Source organism: Ostrinia furnacalis, unplaced genomic scaffold (assembly GCF_004193835.3).
Source record: "Ostrinia furnacalis isolate ACB-3 unplaced genomic scaffold, ASM419383v2 OfSCF0353, whole genome shotgun sequence".
Classification (NCBI taxonomy): Eukaryota; Metazoa; Arthropoda; class Insecta; order Lepidoptera; family Crambidae; genus Ostrinia; species Ostrinia furnacalis.
The window spans coordinates 1,271-26,359 of NW_021130592.1; the positions used below are offsets into that span (position 1 = coordinate 1,271).

At 41.3% G+C, this 25,089-nt stretch overlaps 2 protein-coding genes across 2 annotated transcripts; both read left to right on the plus strand.

Annotated features, from left to right (window-relative positions):
- Positions 1-464: 464 nt before the first annotated feature.
- LOC114361074 (phosphatidylinositide phosphatase SAC2-like) lies at positions 465-25,007 on the plus strand. Its single transcript, XM_028315995.1, has 9 exons — positions 465-472; positions 1,123-1,294; positions 2,980-3,069; positions 3,303-3,375; positions 9,024-9,130; positions 17,824-17,947; positions 20,342-20,617; positions 21,387-21,925; positions 22,760-25,007. The coding sequence occupies exons 1-9, from the start codon at positions 465-467 to the stop codon at positions 22,859-22,861; spliced, it is 1,491 nt and encodes a 496-aa protein (XP_028171796.1). The 3' UTR covers positions 22,862-25,007.
- On the plus strand, positions 4,570-5,516 carry LOC114361137 (U1 small nuclear ribonucleoprotein C-like). Its single transcript, XM_028316090.1, has one exon. It carries the CDS (start codon positions 4,735-4,737, stop codon positions 5,221-5,223), a length of 489 nt encoding a protein of 162 aa, XP_028171891.1. The 5' UTR covers positions 4,570-4,734; the 3' UTR covers positions 5,224-5,516.
- Positions 25,008-25,089: the final 82 nt, after the last annotated feature.

A 25,089-nucleotide genomic window follows, 5' to 3' on the forward strand; every position in this document is an offset into this window, starting at 1 on the left:
TACCCACCTTTGTGAATTGCAACAACTATAATTAATTGTCAAATCAAAAGTGGGCGTGGTCAACATGATTGCTGTCTCATAGAACATGTAGTAACAAAAGAAGGAGAGTGGTAATAATGATGAGTCTTCCAGTGACTTGGCCCAGTTTTAGCTTGGTCCACGGGCAAAGTCGCTGGTTTGAATTTTTAAATAGTTGTTCTTCTGGGCCCTCATCTAAGATTCTAAAGTAGATGTTTGTAGATTAGGTNCTGACCGTACCTCGCGCGTGATTTTATTGTTTCTATTTGTTGCAATTTTTTTGTTAATTTAATAATTTTTCGATGTGAAATTGCAAAACATGTGACGTCACACTAGGGAGGGGGGGGGTTTCAGAAATGTGACCACCTGTGACAAGGACGGGGGAGGGGTCAAAAAATCATAAAATTCGTGTGACGTACTTTATGGATGGCCCCTTATTAACGACAATGAACTTGTAAGTTTTGCAAACGCGTGGTTAAAAGTGAAGTTGATAATTCAAACTTGACATTTTATTTTCATTAGGCTGAGTTGCACCACCTAACTTTGATCGTAACTAATTTTTTTATTTTTTTATTTGTGGCAACCAAACCTCTCTGGGAGGTTTATTTCTGCCAATGTCGAGTGAAAAATATTGACATAGTTATCAATAGAACGTGGGTGTTTCAGTTCTATCGATTTTTCATGGATTCCGTGGAGTTAAGTATGCCCGTAAGCAGGTTTCGAGACGCCACCGGGTCCAAAGCGGGTTGTTCATACGACAACCCACTCGACACTCGATGCGCGCTCAAATTCGAAGTATTTCAATGTTTTTTATAATTTATCACTTCACTGCACTTTAGAACACAAAATAACACCAAATTTGTACACTAAAGTCCATTAAATAATAAATTAAAACCATTAAAACAGATCGACCATGCTTCCCGGATCGTAACTATAACGATAACCGGTGTTTTTTGTACGCAGTCTGACAGATTTTTGACGTTTGTTAAAGTTAAAGTAAGATGGTGAAACCTAGCCTTAGATTCAAAGATTGGTTAGTCATTTTACTGTAAATATTTTTCTGTTTATTGTATTTTTTTCCAATTCATCTTATTTTCTTTACAGCACCGGCGACCCACACGAGACAGAAATGGACAGCGTGTTAATACTGACAAGCGACGCATACTACGTGGCGGACTATGACGAGACTTCAGACCGCCTGCTGTCCGTCCAACGAGTCCCACTGGCGTCGGTCACCTGTGTAGAACTTGGGACGCTTGATACTAGCTCTTCCACTGTAAGTAGAACGACATATTGACAGTCACTCGGTGGACTGACGAACTGGTAAATGTAGCGGGAAGCACCTGTATGCAGGACCGGTCGTTGTGGATATCCTTGAGGGAAGCCTTTGTCCAGCATCATTCGTCTGAAGTAATGATGATGACGTGTTGCCAGTGATGGTATACGGATCTGAGACGTGGTCGCTTACTATGGGCCTCATAAGAAGGCTCAAGGTCACCCAAAGGGCGATGGAGCGGGCTATGCTCGGAGTCTCCCTGCGTGATCGAATCAGAAATAAGGAGATCCGCAGGAGAACCAAAGTAACTGACATAGCTCGCAGAATTGCTAAAATCAAGTGGCAGTGGGCGGGGCACATAGCTCGTAGAGACGATGGCCGTTGGGGCAGAAAAGTTCTCGAGTGGCGACCACGGGCTGGAAGACGTAGCGTGGGCAGGCCTCCTACTAGGTGGACCGACGATCTGGTGAAGGTCGCGGGAAGAGCCTGGATGCGGGCAGCGCAGGACCGTTCATTGTGGAAAACCTTGGGGGAGGCCTTTGTCCAGCAGTGGACGTCATTTGGCTGAAACGAACGAACGAACGAATGATGATGAATATAGACGAGCGTTGCGTACTCCACTGTAACTTGACTGTAAGTAAAATGACAGCGAGTTAATATTAACAATCACTAGGTAGACTAGGCGACCTTCACTAGATCGTCGGTCCATCGAGTGGGGGCAAGTGACGCGTACTACGTGGCGGACTATGACGAGACTTCAGACCGCCTGCTGTCGGTCCAACGAGTCCCGCTGGCGTCGGTCACTTGTGTGGAGCTCGGGACGCTTGATACTAGCTCGTCCACTGTAAGTAGAACGACAGCGTATTGCCAGTCACTCGGTGGACTGGATACCTTCACTAGATCGTCCGTCCATCGAGTAGGGGCTATGAATATTGACGAGTGACGCGTACTACGTAGCCGACTATGACGAGACTTCAGACCGCCTGCTGTCGGTCCAACGAGTCCCGCTGGCGTCGGTCACTTGTGTGGAACTCGGGACGCTTGATACTAGTTCCTCCACTGTAAGTTGAATGACATCGTACAAATAATGACCACCATTTGGTGGACTGACGATCTCGTAAAGCGCCTGGATGACAGCGAATTAATAAACAATTACTAGGTGGACTGGCGACCTTCACTAGATCGTCCGTCCATCGAATGGGGGCTATGAATATTGACAAGCAACGCGTACTACGTGGCGGACTATGACGAGACATCAGACCGCCTGCTGTCGGTCCAACGAGTCCCGCTGGCGTCGGTCACTTGTGTGGAACTCGGGACGCTTGATACTAGCTCCTCCACTGTAAGTAGAACGACAGCGAAATGCCAGTCACTCGGTGGACTGGATACCTTCACTAGATCGTCCGTCCATCGAGTGGGGGCTATGAATATTGACGAAAGACGCGTACTACGTGGCAGACTATGATGAGACATCCCTTCCTGGTTGGAGATCGCAGTTCAAAAGATTGATGTTTTTCAGAGAGCGCTGCTGCCCGTTCTCTGTTTGATGTGTAGTCCCCAAGTCGCCTCTTACGACACCCTCAGGAAGAGTAGGGTTTGGTGGCAAATGTATTCTACTCTGCCGTCACCACACGGTTTGCAATTGTAGACTTTACTCCATTACAATAAAGTCTTTTTTCTCACAGCTCTTCGGCGTCGGTCGCAAGTCGTCAGGCGAGCCTGTTGTGTGCATCAGGTTCCACTACTCCCACAACAACGAGGCGGGATACTTCCACATGTTCCTTCCTCAATTCGATATTAGACACTACTCTATTATAATAAGGTTCTTTCTCCCTTAGCTCTTCGGCGTTGCCTTGTACAATTCTAAATTATTAACTATAGTCTCTACTCCATTATAATAAGGTCCATTTTCTCACAGCTCTTCGGCGTCGGTCGCAAGTCGTCAGGCGAGCCTGTTGTGTGCATCAGGTTCCACTATTCCCACAACAACGAGGCGGGATACTTCCACATGTTCCGATCTACATCGCTGAGGTTCTTCAACAATATGGCGGTCGTTATCAATACCAAAGACGAGATGGTTGGTGAGTACGACAGTTAAATTTTACGTTATAGTACTTGCAACTCATGAAGGCGAGTGAGCTTTACTTGTGTGTGTACGTGTACATGCACATAACGATAGTGTAATGTCGGTCAAAACTTTTGAAAAACAAACAGTAGCGAGCCACCACACATGTAAAGCTTACCCACCTTCGTGATTGCAACAACTGTAACGCTTGTCAAATCAAAAGTGGGCGTGGTCAACATGATTGCTGTCTCATAGAACATGTAGTAACAAAAGAAGGAGAGTGGTAATAATGATGAGTCTTCCAGTGACTTGGCCCAGTTTTAGCTTGGTCCACGGGCAAAGTCGCTGGTTTGAATTTTCAAATAGTTTTTCTTCTGGGCCCATATCTAAGATTCTAGAGTAGATGTTTGTTGATTAGGTGTTTATTTTGTAATAAAACATTGAAGGTAGGCCCAGTCACGGTAATAATATCATACAGTATTGTAACTTCATATAAACAGACGAACCGCGAGCTTTCCTTCGAATTTCAAATCTCGGGACGCACTCGAGATGCAAAAGTCGGGGGTGTCGCGAATGTGCCGAACGGACGTCGGTGGCCTAGTGTTGAAAATGACTAAAGTGATCGAATTTGACTGACCGTCATTTACGGTCAAATTGAGCAAAAACTAGTCATTAACTGCCAAAAATGGTAATTTTCAGTCAGTTTGATTTGAAATGAAAATTATATTGTATAAAACCAGCTTTTGCCCACGACTTCGCCCGCCTGAAATTAAAGTAACAGGTCATTAAGTACTCATCATGATTAGTAAAGATTCTAAATTATTTTAGTAGCTTTTTTAAATTAAATCTAGGTACTAATCACAAAACAACGCGCATTTTTATCCTATTCCATTCACAGAGTATTTTGTTTGTCTAAATAAAAAAAATTACAATCACAAAACTAGATAGAAATTTTAAGTAATTAGAATGTGTACTGTAGGTGAGCAGCCCTATCGCATGTTGTCATACCGTGACGTACCGCGCGGTTGTTGACATTTAATTCAAAAATATGGCCGAGTTGGAATACTGTATAGATAGTATTACCGTGGCTAGAGTATTTTTACAATTTTGCCATTTTGGATGCCGAGTGCTCATTCTCAATGAAATAAAGGTTGTATGTAGTATGGACCACTATTGCCAACATAATCATAAAACACCACAATAAATACCACAGATAAAAACACACTTTCATCTGTCACTGTGTGTCACAGTCTCAGTCGCTCACTGTCTTCTCTTGTGTGCACATACTTTCTAATCTGTGCTCGTGTGCGGCAAGCGAATCATCAAGAACGTGTTTTCAAGCATTTTCGTGAAATTCTAGGATTGTAAATTAAAAATGCCAAAGTACTATTGTGATTATTGTGACACATATCTAACGCACGATTCACCTAGCGTTAGAAAAACTCATTGTACAGGAAGAAAACATAAAGATAACGTGAAGTTTTACTATCAAAAGTGGATGGAGGAGCAAGCACAACATCTCATCGACGCTACCACAGCAGCGTTCAAAGCGGGCAAAATTGCTCAAAACCCGTTCGGAACTAATGGAGCAGCTATACCTCCACCTTGGGATCCTTCTGTGATGGGTCCTGGTGGTCCCAAGCCGCCTGTTCCTGCGCCGGGAGGCCCACCGGGCATGTTACCACCGCCTGCTATGGGCCTAGGAGGACCGATGGCTCCGCCGATAATGATGGGGCCTCATGGACCTATGCCGCCAATGATGGGAATGAGACCAATGATGGGACCTATGATGGGGCCGATGGGCCCCATGGGACCTATGGGTCAGATGAGACCACCTCTAATGAATGGACCTCCTATGAACTAATAGTGAAAGTGTGTGAAATTGTGTTCTGTACTATGCTAAAAAAATACCACGTTATGTTTGAAAAATACCACATTCAATGGTAATTAACACAGTCGGGTCTACTATTTGTGTTATTTTGTTAAAATATCTTGAATACTGGATTTGACTTAGTTAAAATATATTGTTATTATAGTTTTAATGGTAATTAATTTGATTATACTTTAAGATCACTCCTGTCAGATTATTAAAAAATAGCTCTACCCGCGACTTCGTACGCGTGAAAACCCGTTTTCGCAACATTTTTCATTTTTGCTCTGCACCTTTTACTCGTAGCGTGATGGTATAGGCTATATCTCAATAAATGGGCTATATCCTCAATAAATGGGCTATCTAACACTGAAAGAAATTTTCAAATCGGACCGATAGTTCCTGAGATTAGCGCGTTCAAGTAAACAAACAAACAAACAAACTTCTCAGCTTTATAATATTAGTAATAGATGAAGTTGTGTTCTCAGGAATGGATATTGGCGTCTTCTTTTTCGCGCGGCCATCGACCAAATCTTGTTCTTTGATTACAAAATAGTGTAATAAACCAAACTTACTATGACATGTATACCTCTAAACTCAGTCTGAACTGAGTTACGAGCGTTAGAAGTTTGATGATTTACATACTAGATTTGCTTTTTGCGCGCAAGTTTTGGATGAAATTGCAACAAAATAGTGACATTGTATGTGTAAACAAACAATACCATCCATTAAAGGCTCCAGACATCAGTGTGGAGTAGAATCAGCGCAATAAAAAAATAGCGGAATATTTTGTTGCAATTTCTCACAAAACTTGCGCGCAAAAAGCAAATCTAGTATGTAAATCATCAAACTTTTAACGCTCGTAACTCAATTCAGACTGAGTTTAAGGTATACATGTCATAGTAAGTTTGGTTTATTACACTATTATGTAATTAAAAAACAAAGTTTGGTCAATGGCCGCGCGAAAAAAAAAAAGACGCCACCTTCCATACAAAATCTGGCATTGCCATTTGTCATTTTGTTTTGTTGTGTCAACCTGTGGAATATCTGCAATTTACTGCAAGTATTGATGGTGTTAGACTGACAAATTAGTTTTCTAAGACGTTGAAATCCACCATATTCGTTGTTAATGTGGTCTTATTGTGTGATTGATTGATTTATATTTTTAGAATAAGGTAGTTTTACTAAGTAATGTAAAATTAAATACATTTTTCTAAAATAAACTGTTTTTTTTTTATACAATAAATCCCAACTATCCCAACTAATATTATAAATGCGAAAGTAACTCTGTCTGTCTGTCTGTCTGTCTGTTACGCTTTCCCGCTTAAACCTCGCAACCGATTTTGATGAAAGGATGATGGGCATATTGGGCGTTAAACCAACAGAAACAAAAAGTATACTAAATTAAAGCTTAATACTAGTACTTCATTTCATAGTATGACAACAATCCTGAAATACGCGGGGATACGGAGGTCGTTGAATATGCAAAGTTTCCATAGTATTTCACATCACATTTAGGGTAATAAAATAGTATTAGGTCAATTAGATTGTTTGCATCGATAATATTGAGAGTATTGTATCATATCTTACTATCGATTCTATCGATTTAGTAAGTATGTATACCGAATAAATTATAATCGATTATTCGATTGCAATAATCGATTATATTGCTGAAAATAAGGCGTCGGATTAACAATCAAATGATAGTGATGATGATCAATAAAATCGATTAATCGAATTGTTAATCGATAAATCATTATTTGGCAATATCGATTAATAATCGATTCATGATCGATTATGCGACAACACTACAACTTAAATGGTAGAAATCCCATTGAAATATGACTGTGTTCATGACATTTCTCTAAATGGTACCTAGGTATGGTCCTACGCTCATAATGTAGAACATGGTATATTATATACCATTTTATTGGCCCCACTCCTGAACTGTTGGGCATAATAATTGATAAATAACTTAATGTATAAATGTAGATACCTTAATTAATAATATTTTTTGTTTGCGCAATAAAACACCTATTACTATTACACATTAAGTCAAATTCCAAGCAAACCCGGGAGTTTTTGGTAGTTATTTATATGAAAATATATTTCTGATACTAAGTCCTAACAAATAATAGTAATTACATTTCTGTTGGTTTTACGCCCAGATTCCATAGAAAAGTGCCCATCATCCTTTGGCATAGAGATAGTTTGAGTCCCGGGAAAGAACATAGGATAGTTTTTATCCCGGTTTTTGAAACAGGGACGCGCGCGATAAAGTTTTTCTGTGACAGACAAAATTCCACGCGGGCGAAGCCGCGGGCGGAAAGCTAGTAACCCTATAAATTTTGTTAGTGTCCTCTCTTTATCGAGTCTTTTCATCTGTTCGAGACTTTTCAAACTACTTTTGATGAAATGTGTTCTCAATTACACTGAGTTAATAAGCTACCAAATGGCTATTGTAAAAAAAAAACTCAAATTAGCTCCTTATGTGTAAAATTTTTAAAACAATTTAGCAACCAATTCTGAAAAGTCTGGTGTCAAATATTGTTTGACTACTTAAACAAAGCTTAGCCATGCTTCAGATTCAATTTGTGTTATGTGGTTCACAAATACAGTGTATTTTATAAGAGTACGGATTTGCAGCCAATCGAATTTATTTTTTCCGTATTCAAACGGACGTTTCAGGACGTAAAGGACTTTAATTTGGCTGACTTTTGATAATTTTAGTGATTAGAAAGCTCACTTCATATCTTTGGCCTTCCAAATTGAAGTCGTTTACGTCCAGCTTGACTTCAGTATGGCAAAGAGTCTACACAAGGTTTGCAGACGATATTTATTATTTTATAGCCCCCAATATTTATTATTTTATGGAAGTTTTATACCAAAGTATGCTTGGTAAGTTTTTATCACTACCTCCGTGATCTTATTTCTTTGCTTTTGTATGTTTACAAGCCAAATATTAACAAAAACTGTTGGGGTTATAATCAAATTAATTTAAGTTTAGGGAGGGTTGTTTAATTTTTTTCATTGATTTCTTGCGTCTCGTTTATCTCAAGAACCAGAGTCAATCCAAAGAAAGTAAATGCACACCATTTATGTCTAATGCAAGTGTTTACAAAAACCATTAACAAAATAGATTCCGCAGATTTTTTATTTTTTTTTGTTCCGCTGTGATTAGTACTTACCTAGATACAAAATTATTTTAGTATATTTTTTTATTTTTTTTTGTTCCGCTGTGATTAGTACTTACCTAGATACAAAATTATTTTAGTATATTTTTTTTAAATTAAATCTACTAATCACAAAACAACACGCATTTTTATCCTATTCCATTCCCAAAGTATTTTGTCTAAATAAAAAAAATGCCAATCACAAAACTAAATAGAAATTCTAAGTAGACAGATGTAATTAGAATGGGTACTGTAGGTGAGCAGCCCTATCGCATGTTGTCATACCGTGACGTACCGCGGGGCTGTTGACATTTATTTCAAAAATATGGCCGAGTTGGAATACTGTATAGATAGTTTTACCGTGGCCCAGTCACTGCATGAAAAACTATTTAAAAATCCAATCCAGCGACTTGGCCCGTGGACCATGATTAAAGTGGGCCAAGTCTCTGGAGGACTAATAATAATGGTTTAACAACTACAAATACAGCGTTTACCTATTTTGGCGATTAAATAGCAAGGTTTCTATCTCATTTCACACTTATATCCATTTTCAATCGTAATATCTAACATATTATTGATAGTTTTGCAACGCAACTATAAATTACGTATCTAATGTTCCAGAATCGCTGCACTCTATCTGTGAATCGTTACTGGTGGCACGTGACGTCGCCAAACTGCCGTCCATCCCCTTCAACGATGGAGTCAAGCTGGAAAGGAAAAAGTCAAAAGTAAAGCATCCTGTAGTTGTAATAAGTGCCATTTTACAACAAAAAAATGTTCTCTCTTGTCTATAACGAGGTACCAACCAATTGTACAATGAGGTACCAACTCTTGTGATATTTGTCATCAGCATCGTTTTTATTCCGATTTATCCTCCTTAAACCAAACAAACGCTGCAATAGTAGTTAGTCTATTCTAGGTTACCCTCCTTAAACTAAACAAAGGCTGCGACAGTGTGGTACCCACAAAAACTTGACTTTGCCCTCCGAAGTGCCATTAGAAAAGCCCCAAGCGGAGCGGACCGTCATTTAGATAGAATGAAATCAGATTGGTTATTCAAAAAATTTCTCCGCTCCGCTCCGCATAGTGGAAACCGGTCCTTAGGTAGACTCTTGAGGTTAAAAACCCTCTGTTAGGAAAAGATGCAGCTATAAATCAATCTCAAAAACTAAGTTATAAGACATTAATGATACATCACTAAACATTTATCTTAATCATGATTTTTTTTATTAAAAAGTTTTATCTCTTATATCCCTTCTTTCCACCAGGTACACCCAACGCAAGGCCAATCTGGTGGAGGCAGGGCTTCCCTCTACTTAGACTTGTCGCGACTACCCACGCTGACTAGGAACGTCAGCGAGACGCAGCTGGTGGCTGATATACGCAGCGTCGGTAAGTTTAACATGTATCTTAAGAGGTTACTTACTTTCTTGTCGATTTTAACGTTCAACATGAGTTAAAATATCAATTTCAACACTTCAGGATTTTAAGGATTTTAATTCGTGTTGAAGCACTTTCAGATACATACTCAGTCTCCGATCCCGGGGCATAAATAACACCAAAGACAAAGCATCAAAAGTAGGCGTAGCGTCTGAAGCATTATCTAAAAAGTAGGTGTGGCTTTCTAAGTGGGCGTAGTTTTCGTTCTCTTTGGTTAACAGCCAATGACAGCCTAAAGTTCCTAGAATAGATTTCAGAGCGTCTAGTCACAGCATTTTTCTCTTACGGTATCAGTTTTACTCGTGTATTCCTCTCCTTTAGAAAACTAACAGTACCATCCCTTCAGATCCCTTCCTATCGCAAGTGTCCGCGACCATCGCGGTGCTAGACAAAGCTAATAGGACAAACTGAAGGACTTCTAGTGACATAATTAGTCTGCGAGACATACATTTCTCTATAGATAAAACACAAGCAGGCGTGGCTTCCGAAGTAGACTTTACTTATCAAATAGGAATGGCTTCGAAAGTAGTCGCTTCAAAAGTATGCATGGTGTCTTTAGTTATAGGATCAGAGAAGACAACACGTAAGAAAAGTAGGCGTGACTTCCGAAGTAGTCTGCGCCAAGGGCATTATTGAACCAAGCGCATGGCAATATCAGTGAAGTAAGCGTGGCTTTTGAAGTAGGCAGGGCTTCCAAAGTAGGCGTGGCTGTTAGGCTCTTACAGTCTCTAGATTACCCTCTATCTATTCCCCTCCTCAATCCCTCCAGACCCCTCCCTGGCGCGAGTGTCTGCGACCAGCGCAGTATTGAATCAAGCCAATATCAGTACAGTAAGCATCGCTTTTGAAGTAGGCAGGGCTTCCAAACTAGGCGTGGCTCTTACAGTCTCTAGATTACCCTATTCCCCTCCTCAATTCCTCCAGATCCCTTCCTGGCGCAAGTGTAAAACAAGTAAGTCAGGGACATAAATTACACCACATACAAAACATCTGAGAAGTAGTCTTTTAAAATAGGAATGGCTTCGAAAGTAGGCGTGGCTTAAGTAGCGTAAGCACTCTCTCCCCCCCCCCCCCTTTCCCCTAGAATCCCCTCCACATGTCTAATGCCCGTTTTCACCATTAATTTCTAATTTTTAAGTGAACCCTATGAAAACAAAATTCCTGTTATGTGTTTACCATAGGGGTCACTTAAAAATTAGGGATTGATGGTGAAAACAGGCATAAGTCGACCTAAACCTAGCATCCCTCCAGACCCGTCCCTGGCGCGCGTGTCGGCGACCAGCGCGGTGCTGGCGCAGATCATGCGCCTGAGTCCGCGCGCGCACACGGAGTGCCGCCACGTCACCGGCTGCACGCGCGCTCATACTGCACTCATTGAACAACAGACCAGCCTAAAGATCGTAGGATACATTGCACAACTTCTAGTGACAGCCTTGTTTCGAAGAAAGCGTGGCTCTTATAGCTTCTGGATTGCCCTCTATCTATTCGTCTTCTTTGTAAACCCTCCTGATCCCTTCCTGGCGCGAGTGTTCAGAAGTAGGCGTGGCATTCACAAGAGGCGTGACTTAAAAGTGTGACTTACATTTTATTTTAAGTTACATACCAGAGACATAAATGACATCACGGACAAAACATCAGATAAGGAGGCGTGACTTCCGAAGTGCCTTTAAAGAGATTCATCATCATCATCATCATCAGCCCTTTACAGGCCACTTCTGGACTATGAGCCTCCTCTACTATAGTAGAGGGTTTTGCCATAATCCCCACGCTTGGCAGGCGGGTTGGAGATCGCAGTTTAAAAGATTGATGTTCTCTGTTTAGTCCCTAAGTCGCCTCTTACGGCACCCGCGGGAAGAGTAGGAGTTGGTTAAAGAGATTGCGGTGCTTATAGTCACAGCATTTTTCGAAGCAGGCGCGGCTTACGAAACAGGCGTGGCTTACGAAGTAGGTGTTGCTCTTACAGTCTCCAGATTACCCTCTGTCTATTCCTCTCCCTCCTCAATCCCTCCAGACCCGTCCCTGGCGCGCGTGTCGGCGACCAGCGCGGTGCTGCAGCAGATCATGCGCCTGAGTCCGCGCGCGCACACGGAGTGCCGCTACATCACCGGCTGGACGCGCGCTCATACTGCACTCATTGAACTACACACACTTTACTTGATGCATCGTCGTTAGTTCAGTCATGAACTAGAGTAAAGTGTGATAAACTCATGTTGAAATTCTTCCAGAAACAGAATTCAAACATCAGATAAGAAGGCGTGGCTTTCAAAGTAGGCGTGGCTTCCACGCGCTGGACGCGCTCTCATACTGCACTCATTGAACTAGCGTACTTAATTAGGTTCAACATCGTTAGATCATCTCTAAACTAGAATAAAGTTTGAAGAACTCATGTTGAACTTCCAGACAGAGACTCAGTCCGCAAGCGATTGATATAATTTATGCCACAGACAAAACATAAAGAGGCGTGGGTTCTGAAATTAACGTAGTTATCGTCTCTGGTTTACTGTCAATGCCAGCCTAAAGCTAATAGGACAAATTAAAAGACTTCTAGTGACATAATCAGTCTGCGAGACATAAATTTCTCCACAGATAAAACAGAGAAGTAGGCGTGGCTTCCGAAGTAGGCATTACTTTTCAAATAGAAATGGCTTCGAATGTAGTCGCTCCAAAAGTATGCATGGTGTCTTTAGTTATAGGATCAGAGAAGACAACACGTAAGAAAGGTAGGCGTGATTTCCGAAGTAGTCCGCGACCAGCGCATTATTGAACCAAGCGCATGGCAATATCAGTAGAGTAAGCGTCGCTTTTGAAGTAGGCAGGGCTTCCGAACTAGGCGTGGCTCTTACAGTCTCTAGAGTACCCTATTCCCCTCCTTAATACCTCCAGACCCGTCCCTGGCGCGCGCGTCGGCGACCAGCGCAGTGCTGCAGCAAATCATGCGCCTGAGTCCGCGCGCGCACACGGAGTGCCGCCACGTCACCGGCTGCACGCGCGCTCATACTGCACTCATTGAACGATACACACTTTACTAGATTCATTGTCTTTCTCAGTTTAGATATAGTGGAAAATTCTTGTTGTAGCGCTTTCAGATACAGAATCCATCTACGTGCCAGAGATATAAATGATATCAGATACAAAACATCAGATAAGGTGGCGTGACTTGCGAAGTAGGCGTGCGTTCCAGTTCTCTCTATTAGTCAATGTTAGTCTTAAAGATATTACAGTCTTAACAGGCGTGGCTTCCAAAGTAGGCGTGTCTTCTATTTCTTTCTGCCACTTAATGCCAGCCTAAATAAAGCTCCTAGAATATATTGCGAAGCTTCTAGTAACAGCATTTTTCGAAGCAGGCGTGGCTTTCAAAGTAGGCGTGTCTTCCAGTTCTTTCTGTCATTTAATGCCAGCCTAAATAAAGCTCCTAGAATAGATTGCGATGCTTCTAGTAATAGCATTTTTCGAAGTAGGTGTGGCTTACGAAGTAGGCGTGGCTCTTACAGTCTCTGAATTGCCCTCTATCTCTCTCCTTTGCATCCCTCCAGATCCCTTCCTGGCGCGAATGTCTGCGACCAGCGCAGTATTGAATCAAGCCAATATCAGTAGAATAAGCGTCGCTTTCGAAGCAGGCGTGGCTTCCAAACTAGGCGTGGCTCTTACAGTCTCTAGATTACCCTCTATCTATTCCCCTCCTCAATCCCTCCAGATCCCTCCCTGGCGCGAGTGTCTGCCACCAGCGCAGTATTGAATCAAGCCAATATCAGTAGAGTAAGCGTGGCTTTCGAAGTAGGCGTGGCTTACGAAGTAGGCGTGGCTCTAACAGTCTCTAGATTACCCTCTATCTATTCCTCTCCCTCCTCAATCCCTCCAGACCCGTCCCTGGCGCGCGTGTCGGCGACCAGCGCGGTGCTGGCGCAGATCATGCGCCTGAGTCCGCGCGCGCACACGGAGTGCCGCCACGTCACCGGCTGCACGCGCGCTCATACTGCACTCATTGAACAACAGACCAGCCTAAAGATCGCAGGATACATTGCACAACTTCTAGTGACAGCCTTGTTTCGAATAAGGCGTGGCTCTTATAGCCTCTGGATTGCCCTCTATCTATTCGTCTTCTTTGTAAACCCTCCTGATCCCTTCCTGGCGCGAGTGTTCAGAAGTAGGCGTGGCATTCACAAGAGGCGTGACTTAAAAGTGTGGCTTACATTTTATTTTAAGTTACTAGGACAGGTTGAAGGGTTTCTAGTCACAGACTCTGCCTGCATACTAGAGATATAAATGACATCACGGACATAACATCAGATAAGGAGGCGTGGCTTCCGAAAGTAGGCGTGCCTTTCAGTTCTCTCTTTCTAAATCGGAGTTCTTAAAGAGATTGCAGTGCTTATAGTCACAGCATTTTTCGAAGCAGTCGTGGCTTAGGAAGTAGGCGTGGCTCTATTCATCTCCCTCTATCTACTAGCGTGGCTCTTACAGTCTCTGGATTCTGTCTATTCCTCCTTTACAATCCCTATTCCTCTCCTTTATAAAGCTAACAGGATCCTCCCTCCAGACCCGTCCCTGGCGCGCGTGTCGGCGACCAGCGCGGTGCTGCAGCAGATCATGCGCCTGAGTCCGCGCGCGCACACGGAGTGCCGCCACGTCACCGGCTGCACGCGCGCTCATACTGCACTCATTGAACAACAGACCAGCCTAAAGATCGCAGGATACATTGCACAACTTCTAGTGACAGCCTTGTTTCGAAGAAAACGTGGCTCTTATAGCTTCTGGATTGCCCTCTATCTATTCGTCTTCTTTGTAAACCCTTCTGATCCCTTCCTGGCGCGAGTGTTCAGAAGTAGGCGTGGCATTCACAAGAGGCGTGACTTAAAAGTGTGACTTACATTTTATTTTAAGTTACATACCAGAGACATAAATGACATCACGGACAAAACATCAGATAAGGAGGCGTGACTTCCGAAGTAGGCGTGCCTTTCAGTTCTCTCTTTATGAGTCAGAGCCTTTAAAGATATTCATCATCATCATCATCATCATCAGCCCTTTACAGGCCACTTCTGGACTATGAGCCTCCTCTACTATAGTAAAGGGTTTTGCCACAATCCCCACGCTTGGCAGGCGGGTTGGAGATCGCAGTTTAAAAGATTGATGTTCTCTGTTTAGTCCCTAAGTCGCCTCTTACGGCACCCGCGGGAAGAGTAGGAGTTGGTTAAAGAGATTGCAGTGCTTATAGCCACAACATTTTTCGAAGCAGGCGCGGCTTACGAAACAGGCGTGGCTTACGAAGTAGGCGTTGCTCTTACAATCTCCAGATTACCCTCTGTAAAATCAAAAATCNGGAACGTATCGGCGATATTTTTCATACTCATTTGCAAATGAAAAAGGGGTGCACGCGATGGGTGCCAAAAATGCTCACGCCGCTCAACAACTAGCGTCGAGTCACAACTTCGCAGGAGTTTTAGGCCATCTTTGGCCATAATCCTAACAATTTTTTTTCTCACATTGTTACTATTGATAAATAATAGATCCGGCAGTACGATCTAGAGTCAAAACAAGAGTCAATGCAATGGATTCAAAAGGGAAAACGCCGCCGTGGAAATTCAAAGTGGAGCGATCGACACCCAAGCTCATATCCACTATTTTTGGGATTGTGGAGGAATTTTATTCATTGACTACCTACTTAAAAAAACTACAATAAACGGAGATTATTATGCTGTACTGTTGATAAGAGTGCGTCAAGTGGTTGTTGAAATATTAAGAGGCAAACTAGCGAAAGGAAATCTGTTATTGCAAGACAATTCGCCCGCGCACACCGCGCAAGTTGCAAGGCTTGCCCCGGGTAAAACAGGATTTCAAGAAATTAATCACCCACCACACAGTTTAGTCCAAATCCCTAGCTATTTTGTCTAATTCTCAAATTGGAAAAAATACCTCCAGGTACGAAGATTTTTGAGTGACAAAGAAATGAAGGCGGCGTTAAAGGCTCATTTCGAAGGCAAACATTGCGAATTTTTTTTCAGTGGGTTAAAAGCTCTTTTACACAAATGTAAGAAGTCCGTTGTAGTAGAGAGAGATTAAATAGAAAAATATATTTTTTGTACTTTTCTATCGGCATTTTTAATACCCTAGGCTCAAAACTTTTCAGCCGCCCCTCGTACCTATTTTAAAGATTTTTGTCACTTTCTAAGTGTTGAATTTTATGGAATTGGGAAAGAAGTACCGAGTTTGAAGCGTACATGAGCAGACATTGCAGTTGAATATTCAAGTTCTGAATTTGATTATTGATGAATAATAAAATAAATCGTACTAGCTCGTTTGATGGTTTCATTTAATTTATTTAAACCAGGTTACCTATAATAATATTTTTTCGTTAATTTATGAAAATAACAAATTAGCCCGTAATTCGGAATCCTGATACATAAAGTAAGTCTATTAATTTAACACAGGTACGACTGTACTCAGTGTTGCACTATCAAATGCAATTGACGCGCCTCTATGCCAGGGTTTTTATGTTCCTGGTCAGGCTATAACGTAAATTTATTTTTCTACTTTTAGTGTTTACTTTTTCGGAGTCAGTTTAATTTTTAGTCGGTTTTGTTTAAACGAGATTATTTTACTTTTTTATGCAATTATGCTTACGTATTGTTCCATTGTTTATTTTTAAGAAAATAAAAAACTTCTTTCTATGAGGGTTTTCGCGATTGAAAAATCCGCCAGATGGCAATACGTAGACGCGAGGTCCAAATGCTGCATGATTGGTTATTTTTGACATGACATTGACAGATATGTCAAAATCCACCAATCACGCAGCAAGCAACAGAAGTTTAATAACTTTACGGATATCATTAATTGTTTTACTGTCCAGTGTGCTTTTTGATTACATCTGTGCATACAGTTTGTTTCCTGTTCTCGAAAATTTCATGATCAGTTCACATTCAATGTTGCGACTTTGTTGCATATTTTTAGTATTTTGACGATCACCCGGCGATGATACGCAAGTACTACAACATTTCACTTCGCGATTAACGAGAGGTTTTGTCGCATCACTAGTTCACAGACTAAAAATATTTTTATGTCAGTTGGCCATATTTGATGACATTTCTGCTGATTTCTAAAAAATTTACGAAAAATAAAATAAAATTTTATCCCGTACAAAATGTTCATGGATTTTGTTATTTTTATTAAATACCTTTACGCCTGAGTTAAATGACACCGACATCAAGGTTCATCAATTTAAGTTTAAAATAATAGGCAGTAATGTATGAAGAAAGAGCTTCTATTCTGTATCTACCTATGCCCGTGTATTTTTGATCGGTGTCAAATCGGAGTTTTTGGTGCGGGGTACGCGGGTGTTGCTCGCGGCGTGAAGGTCAAACGCCCAAGGTCATTGAGGACTCTAATCGCCTTAATATTATTCATGATAATTCATGCTAAATCATGTATTTCCTCCGCCATTTTCCGCAGTTTGGCACCTCACGTCACATCATTTTACCGAAGTCAGCCCTATAGCTTCGGCGCAGTGCCGATCACTGACGTTTGTCAACAAAATGGTGCTTGACTCTTGAGACAGGCTAAATTACACCATATTGTTAATTACATTGAGCATACATTTTCTTAAATACCTTCGCGAAGTAAAACTTCTGTACGTAGTACTTATTATTATTCTGTGGTGATACCCAAAGTGATCAATTAGTTGATAATACAACCTTATACCACAATCAACAAAGACGTGTTGCGAACTTATTGGTCACTTTGGGTCTCACGAACTATTTGACTCTGACTGTACCCACAAAAACTTGACTATGCTTTTCGGAGCGCCACTGGAGAAGCCCTAAGATTGGTTGATTCCTGTAATTAAGAACCCTCTGCGCTTACCTATTCTAAGAAGCTGTAGTTATAAATCAATATCAAAAACGTGAGTTCATGACACATTAATGTTTTCTTATTTGGTTCTATTGTTGCTCGGATATGAAAGGCTTGAATCTTTATATTCCACTAGGTGCACCCAACGCAAGGCCAATCTGGCGGAGGCAGAGCGTCCCTCTATCTGGACTTGTCGCGACTACCCACGCTGACTAGGAACGTCAGCGAGACGCAGCTGGTGGCTGATATACGCAGCGTCGGTAAGTTTAACATTTATCTATAAGGGTTTATTTTTTAACTCGTGTTTAAGCCCTTCCAGAGACATACTTACTCAGTCCGCGAGCGTCAAAGAAGTAGGAGGACTTCTGAAATAGGCGTGGATCTCCGTTCTCTTTGGTTAACTGTTAATGCCAGCCTATAGCTACCAGGACAAGTTGAAGTGCTTCTAGTGACTAACTTAGTCCGCGAGCCAGAGACATAAATTACACTACAGACAAAACAGGAGTAGGCGTGGCTTCCAAAATAGGCGTGCCTTCCAGTTCTCTCTGTCTGTCAATGCCAGCCTAACGCTCTTAAGATAGATTGCGGAGCTTCTAGTAGTACCATTTTTCGAAGCAGTCTCGTCCCGTCTATTTTACAAAAGTAACAGGATTCTCCCTCCAGACCCCTTCCTGTCGCGAGCGTCTGCGAGCCGGATACATAAGGTACACCATAAACAAAACATCAGATAAGTAGGCGTGGCTTCCCGTTGTCTCTGGTTGTGAAATAACTAACAGGACTTCCGAAGTAGCCGTGGCTCTTACAGTCTCTGGATTGACATCTGTCTGTTCCCCTCCTTAATCTCTCCAGATCCTTTCCTGGCGCGAGTGTCTGCAACAAGCAAGTCAGGGACATAAATTACACCACAGACAAAACATCTGAGAAGTAGGAGTGACTTGCGAAATAGGCTTTAAAAGAATGGCTTCGAAAGTAGGCGTGGCTCTAGTAGCATACCCCCCCCCCTTTCCCCTAGAATCGCCTCCACATGTCTACGTCGGCCTAAATCTAACATCCCTCCAGATCCGTCCGATCCGAAAGTCCGCGAGCCATAGACAGAAATTACACCATAAATAAAATAGCCGACAAGTAGGCGAGACGTCCTAAAGTAGGAGTAGCTTTCCGTTGTCTTTGGTTATCTTTCAATGTCAGTCTAAAGCTACCAAGACATGTTGAACGGCGTCTATTTAGTCTCAGTCCGGGAGCCACAGACAAAAATTACATCACAGATAAAACATCAGATAAGGAGGCGTGGCTTCCGAAGTAGGCGTGTCTTTCAGTTCTCTCTTTCTGAGTCAGAGCTCCTAGAAGATTGATTCCAGCCTAACGCTCTTAGGGTAGATTGCGGAGCGTCTAGTAACAGCATTTTCGAAGCAGACGAAGTAGCTCTCTAGTAGTCTCTGGATTGCCCTCTGTCTATTCCCCTCCTAATCCCTCCAGATCCCTCCCTGGGGCGAGTGTCTGCGACCAGCGCAGTATTGAATCAAGCCAATATTAGTACAGTAAACGTCGCTTTTGAAGTAGGCAGGGCTTCCAAACTAGGCGTGGCTCTTACAGTCTCTAGATTACCTACCCTATTCCCCTCCTCAATTCCTCCAGATCCCTCCCTGGCGCGAGTGTCTGCCACCAGCGCAGTATTGAATCAAGCCAATATCAGTAGAGTAAGCGTGGCTTTCGAAGTAGGCGTGGCTTACGAAGTAGGCGTGGCTCTAACAGTCTCTAGATTACCCTCTGTCTATTCCTCTCCCTCCTCAATCCCTCCAGACCCGTCCCTGGCGCGCGTGTCGGCGACCAGCGCGGTGCTGGACCAGATCATGCGCCTGAGTCCGCGCGCGCACACGGAGTGCCGCTACATCACCGGCTGGACGCGCGCTCATACTGTTAGTCAGTGTAGACAATATGCAGTTTAATATGTTATAGGGCAGAGGATATTGTAGTTAATTGATTTACTTTTCAAGATCTGTAGATTAAGGCAATGATTGGCGCCACTGTACGGTCCTGTCAGTAAGATATTGGCGCCCACTGATGAGCGCTCAAGCGGTAGAACTGTCGCATATGCATTCACCAGGGTTGCGCCACTGTAGAGTAAATTACTGTCACTCGCTAATAGCTAAAACAGTGGCGCCAACTGGTGAGCGCTGAAGCGGTAGGAGAACTATCACTTGCACTCACGAGCATGGCGCCACTGTAATGTTCTGTCACTCGCCAGTGGTGCCAACTGTAAGTTATAGAAACGATAGCCCTCATTTGCAGTTGCAGTACATAACAAGACACCCTAGTCAATTGACATTTTAAGACCAGTCATTGTAGCGTCACCTGTCTCTCGCTAATAGCTAAAACAATAGCCAACTGGTGAGTGCTGAAGCGGTAGGAAGACTATCGCATTTGCACTCTCCAACATGGCGCCACTGTAGAGCTATGTTCTGTCGCCATTAGTGTCAACTAATAAGTAGAAATACGATAGCCCTCATTTGTAGTTTTACTACATAATAGGATATCCTAATTTAGTTAGACATACTTTTATTTAAGAACTAATCAAACGGTTCGATTGAGCCACATAGACGCTGTTAAAAATCACCTTTTCATTCATAATTCACACGTTATACTAACCATTCCAGGATCAAAAGCCTTCAACAACATGACAGAGCAGTTCAGCAAGCTTAACAAACTCAGTCACTCTCTGAACGCGCGCGCACGTCCCAGCCTACAGCTAAAGTTCGATCAGGGAGCGTCTAGAACTAAGAAAATATTCACTCTTGGCCAGAATAAAGCTGACAAGAAGAAGGGAAGCCTGTCTGATGGCATGAGCAGTGATTATTCGTCCGACGATGAGAATAGGACTAATATTTTTGAGCCCACGTTGGATAATTTTGAGAACAGTCAGCATTATATTGGTAAGTGAAGCTCGATTCAACATATCAGTGAAGCCACAGTTCCGTCACAGTGTCCGCTCAGTTCAGTATCAGCGCTACAGTGTTGCGTCAGTGAAATATTTTGAATATTTTATAATGTCAGAGAGCTGTTTCAATATTCTTGTTCAGAAACTATGAAGTAAGTTATTTTGTTTTTAATGCCGCGGCGGCGTCAGTGATTCGACAAAAAATATCGTCGTCAACGAACACGTCCGTGATTGCCGGTTTCGGCCAGACACTGAGAGCACTGTGTCGTCACTGACACTGACAAGTGGGGATGCGTTCATAGAAACTGTATGAAAGAATATTTCGCACTGTGCCGGTACCTACTGAGCCTGAACTGTGACTTCACTGATATGTGTGAATCGGCCTTTAATCTGTTGCAATACAGCACCTATCACGAGTACGCAAGATACTACAATATTAATGCCGATCATACTATCGTATTTCTAAAAAAACTAACTTAATAAAATAAATGTGTATGAAGTGTTACTTGCCTATTTACCCCGCTAGGTGCGTAGCATCCACCGCTTGACTTTAAAGTAAGCAGTCGGGAAAGTAACACATAGTGCATGTCAATTTTTCAATCCAAAAGCGTCTTATATTAGTCTCCCATTCAATATTTAACATTCTCATGTATTTAAATTTTTTTAGTGATTAGAGTCAAGTGAAAGGTCGTGGGTATGATTCCCGCCTTTTTCAATTTCGATTTTTTCAAGTTTTTTATTTTTAACCATCTTTTTTTCAACAGGTAAAGTAACATCAACAAGCCAACCCCAAGTAACAGAACCGGAAAACGATTGCGAATTAATCGAGAACCCTCTCTACTCTTCCAAAATAGAGCCGCAAGAGAAAGAGGCAGTTTTTGACCCTACCCAACTCGTCCCCACCACCATCGAGAAACAAAACATCAAAACCCCAAGCAACGTCAACAAATTCAACCCTTTCGACACAGAAATGGGTACAACCCCCGAAATCCAAGTGGAAAGTGAATCGTATAAGCCAGCGCCCCCTAACACGCTATTGCTATCGCAAAAATTATCCCACAGTTCGAATGATATTAACTACGAGGATCCGCCAGAAGGGGTCAATTTCCATGTCAGGTCGAATTCTCAGCATGAGATCACGCTGAACATAGCTCAGTCGCACAGCGAGTCAGCGATTAGACAGCTGAAAAACATCGCCAGTCCTGTTTCTAGCGCGACTAGAGAGATGGTACTATCCCCACTGTCGAAACTCGCTAAAGGCGTGCAGACTTTGGGCGCCAATTTAGATCCGAGGAAGATAAAGGTGAGTTTCTATATTTCAATTTTGGAGACCACATTGCATGGTTTTGTAGGATATTTTTATGATATTAAAGGCTGATTTACCTACTTAACTACTTACGTGTAAATCAGCCTTAGGGACGATACCCATTGACCGGCGCGCATCGGAGCGCACTTACACGGCCGCGTATAGAAAATAGTATTTTATTAACAGTTCTTAGAGTCGTAATTGCTTACAACTGATTACTGACATTTCAATCCGGAGGGTTGCGCGAGCATACGTCGCGTCGCGAGCATCCCACCGCATTTTTGGCCGAACGGATGCTGCGTTGCGCGCCGTCTCGCGCCGTCAATGTGAATCCTGCCTAAATACCCGTTTAGTTCTTACTTAGAAACTTTTATTAGAACTGTGGGCATTGCCTAAGGTGATTAGTTTCATCTTTGTCTTAGATTATTTTCATGTATGCAGTTAGCCAAACTGTTGGTTTGACTTGATTTCTGGATAATTTAGGTCAAAGTCAAAAGTCAAAGTCAAAATTTCTTTATTTGTTTGGACTAATAAATAGTTCTTACAAATCGTCATTTTGCTCTTAAGGAGCCTCTACATGTCTCATAATCTTTTTACCCTACCACGTGTAGTGGTCACTACACTACGTCAAGTTTTAGACCAAATGTGTCAGTCAACCGTCACATTGGGCAATGCCGAAAGTCAAAAGATCGCCCAATCCTTGTCCTAACTTTAATAAGTAAACCAGTTATTTCCTACCGGTTGAAGAAACATGATTTTATCATAGGCGCCTACGATCCCTATTTTTTATGAAATTTTGAGATTTATTGGTTATATTCTATTTATTCACAGGGCTCCGCCGCAGTGAAGCACATTTCCGAACAGCAGTACGAAGAGCACAGGCAACTCCAAGAAAAATGGCGCGATTGTAACACTCGCCTCGTGGCGTTGTAACGGTAGTGTTGCCACTCGCTAAAATTGTAGAAAACACACGGTACGTTCTTTTAGTTATCCTTGAGTCGCGTATTCGTTCAAATTGTAAGTTGTAGGTTTAACTTGTCACCTAATGACAGTGTTGCCAGCCAAATATTAGAATTACAGGTGACAAAATAGAAAAAGCTTTGCTTTGTAATTGAAAATTTTATGGCAACAGGATACACCACACGTAGCTGAAGTAAATGAAATTGCAGTAGAAAATTGTTTAGAGAAAAAAATGCGTTCTGAAAATCAATCAGAATGAGCACTTCAATACTTAACTGTTCTCTCCAGTGATGAGACACAAGCTTTATAAGCAGAGGTCTCAGCGATTTACATAACTGTATCGCATTTTAGCTTTCTTAAAACTAAAATTTTAATGTTGCAAAACTTGCAGGAATAATATTTGAGATTGAGTTTTTTTTAATATGGCAACATTAAAGAAGGCGTGACCTAAAACATGGCCGCTGCCGCCACGCATTAAAACGTTGAGTCAGCATCAGTTTTAGACGCACTTTTGAATGTTTGCAGATCTTATTTCTAGAGACATAAGTGTCAAAACTGTGCGTCAACTTTTGATGCTGACCGTACCCTATTCTGAGGGTAGATAATAATCGAATATAATTTATTTTCAAACGCGTTGTTATTTAAAGAGCCAAATAGATGTCTTCTTTGAATAATATTATTGATTCGAATTATGGATATTGTATTCCGAATGTTATTAATTGTCTAGCTTAAAACGTCAATTAATTACATCATAGTTCTTGTTTTAGCAGCTTTAGTTAATTCGAATAAATAGTGATCTTAAAGACGGTAATATTACAAGGAATTGATGTAATGTTCCCATAAATTTGTGTAGTTACTAGAAGATCAAAAACGCAGTTTAATAACCCTATGGTTTATCGGTTGCCTCTGTCACACGTATAGATTAGACAAGGATAGATAGATTAAAAGGGTTTAGAGTGCGTCAAGAATTATCTACATTGATGTGTAGTCTATCATCTATGTTAGTAAATAGTATGCATTCTTTTCGATGAAAAAGTATCAATATCTCTTCGAACTTGAATTATAACACAATTGAATAGAACACAAAGTCCTATGCTAACTTTATGGCATTTAGGTGATTAGGTGGTATTGATATTTAATCATTGTTGTGTATCATAAAAATGTTATAGTTCCTTTAATTAGGCTCTATTATAAAACCTAATTTACTATTCCACAATTTGATGACTATAACCCATTTTGATTGTAATAAAATTGCTGAACGTGACAATTTGTATTTAAAAATTAATATTCTTTTTAAGAAATGTGTATATTTTGGCTTTGTTGACGCATTTTAGGGTAGTTTGCATTCATCCTATATGTATAATAATCCCTTTACCTTGAAATTTAAAACATTCCTGTTATAATGTAGTAATATTTAATCTCGTGTACAAACATGTTTAACGAAATTATAACCTTGTCCACTAACAGTATTAAAATTAAATGTAACTATTGAAGCATAGTTTTGTATTAGAACGTGTCTAGCAAAATATTACTCAAAATACTAGTGTAAGGTAAAGTAAATACAAGTACGTTTTGCTTTCGGCAAGCTGGTGATTTAAGTAACAAAACATAAATTTCGTTCATTTTGAACCTTTTCATCAGTCAGTTCTCTCCAGACCAAAATTAATAGTAAAAGAGTCACACATTATTTAAAAAATATTACAATACATAAACAAATTATTTAAAAAATCCGTCTATCTATGGTCTTTGCGACGACATCAAATTTTGTCTATGGTATTATTCAACAATTTTACTATGAGTTAAATTAATCTGTATTGATTTCCAATTTAATTAGTATAGCAATCTTTAAGTTAAACTTTCAGTCCTTTTCAATGTCACTAGCTTTTGTTTGAAGCAAACTGTACTATGTATGTATTAAAATGAACTAACAGTACCTATAATAAAAGTACAATATATTTGCCAATAGAACGAAAAATATATAAAGTTGACTATTTTATCCTGCGCAAGTTCTATAAGATATATTTACCGTAATCAGAATAATAAATATACCTATGTCACAAAATAATTAAGTTCGTATAAACAGAGGCATTCGCTTGATTTACGGACGACGGCACGTCAAGCGAAACACTGTAGGACCCATAGAGATATAGAGAGATGCCAACTACTGCGCTGAGTTCGAAACTCAGTGTCGCATTAGAAAT

What these genes read in the sequence shown, in the direction of transcription:
- LOC114361137 (XM_028316090.1), top strand. Translation starts at nt 4,735, where the DNA reads ATGCCAAAGTACTATTGTGATTATTGTGACACATATCTAACGCACGAT.
- LOC114361074 (XM_028315995.1), top strand. An exon ending in GGCTGATATACGCAGCGTCG is followed by an intron (nt 17,948 to 20,341) that starts GTAAGTTTAACA and finishes TAACCATTCCAG; the next exon opens with GATCAAAAGCCTTCAACAAC. An exon ending in GAACAGTCAGCATTATATTG is followed by an intron (nt 20,618 to 21,386) that starts GTAAGTGAAGCT and finishes TTTTTTCAACAG; the next exon opens with GTAAAGTAACATCAACAAGC.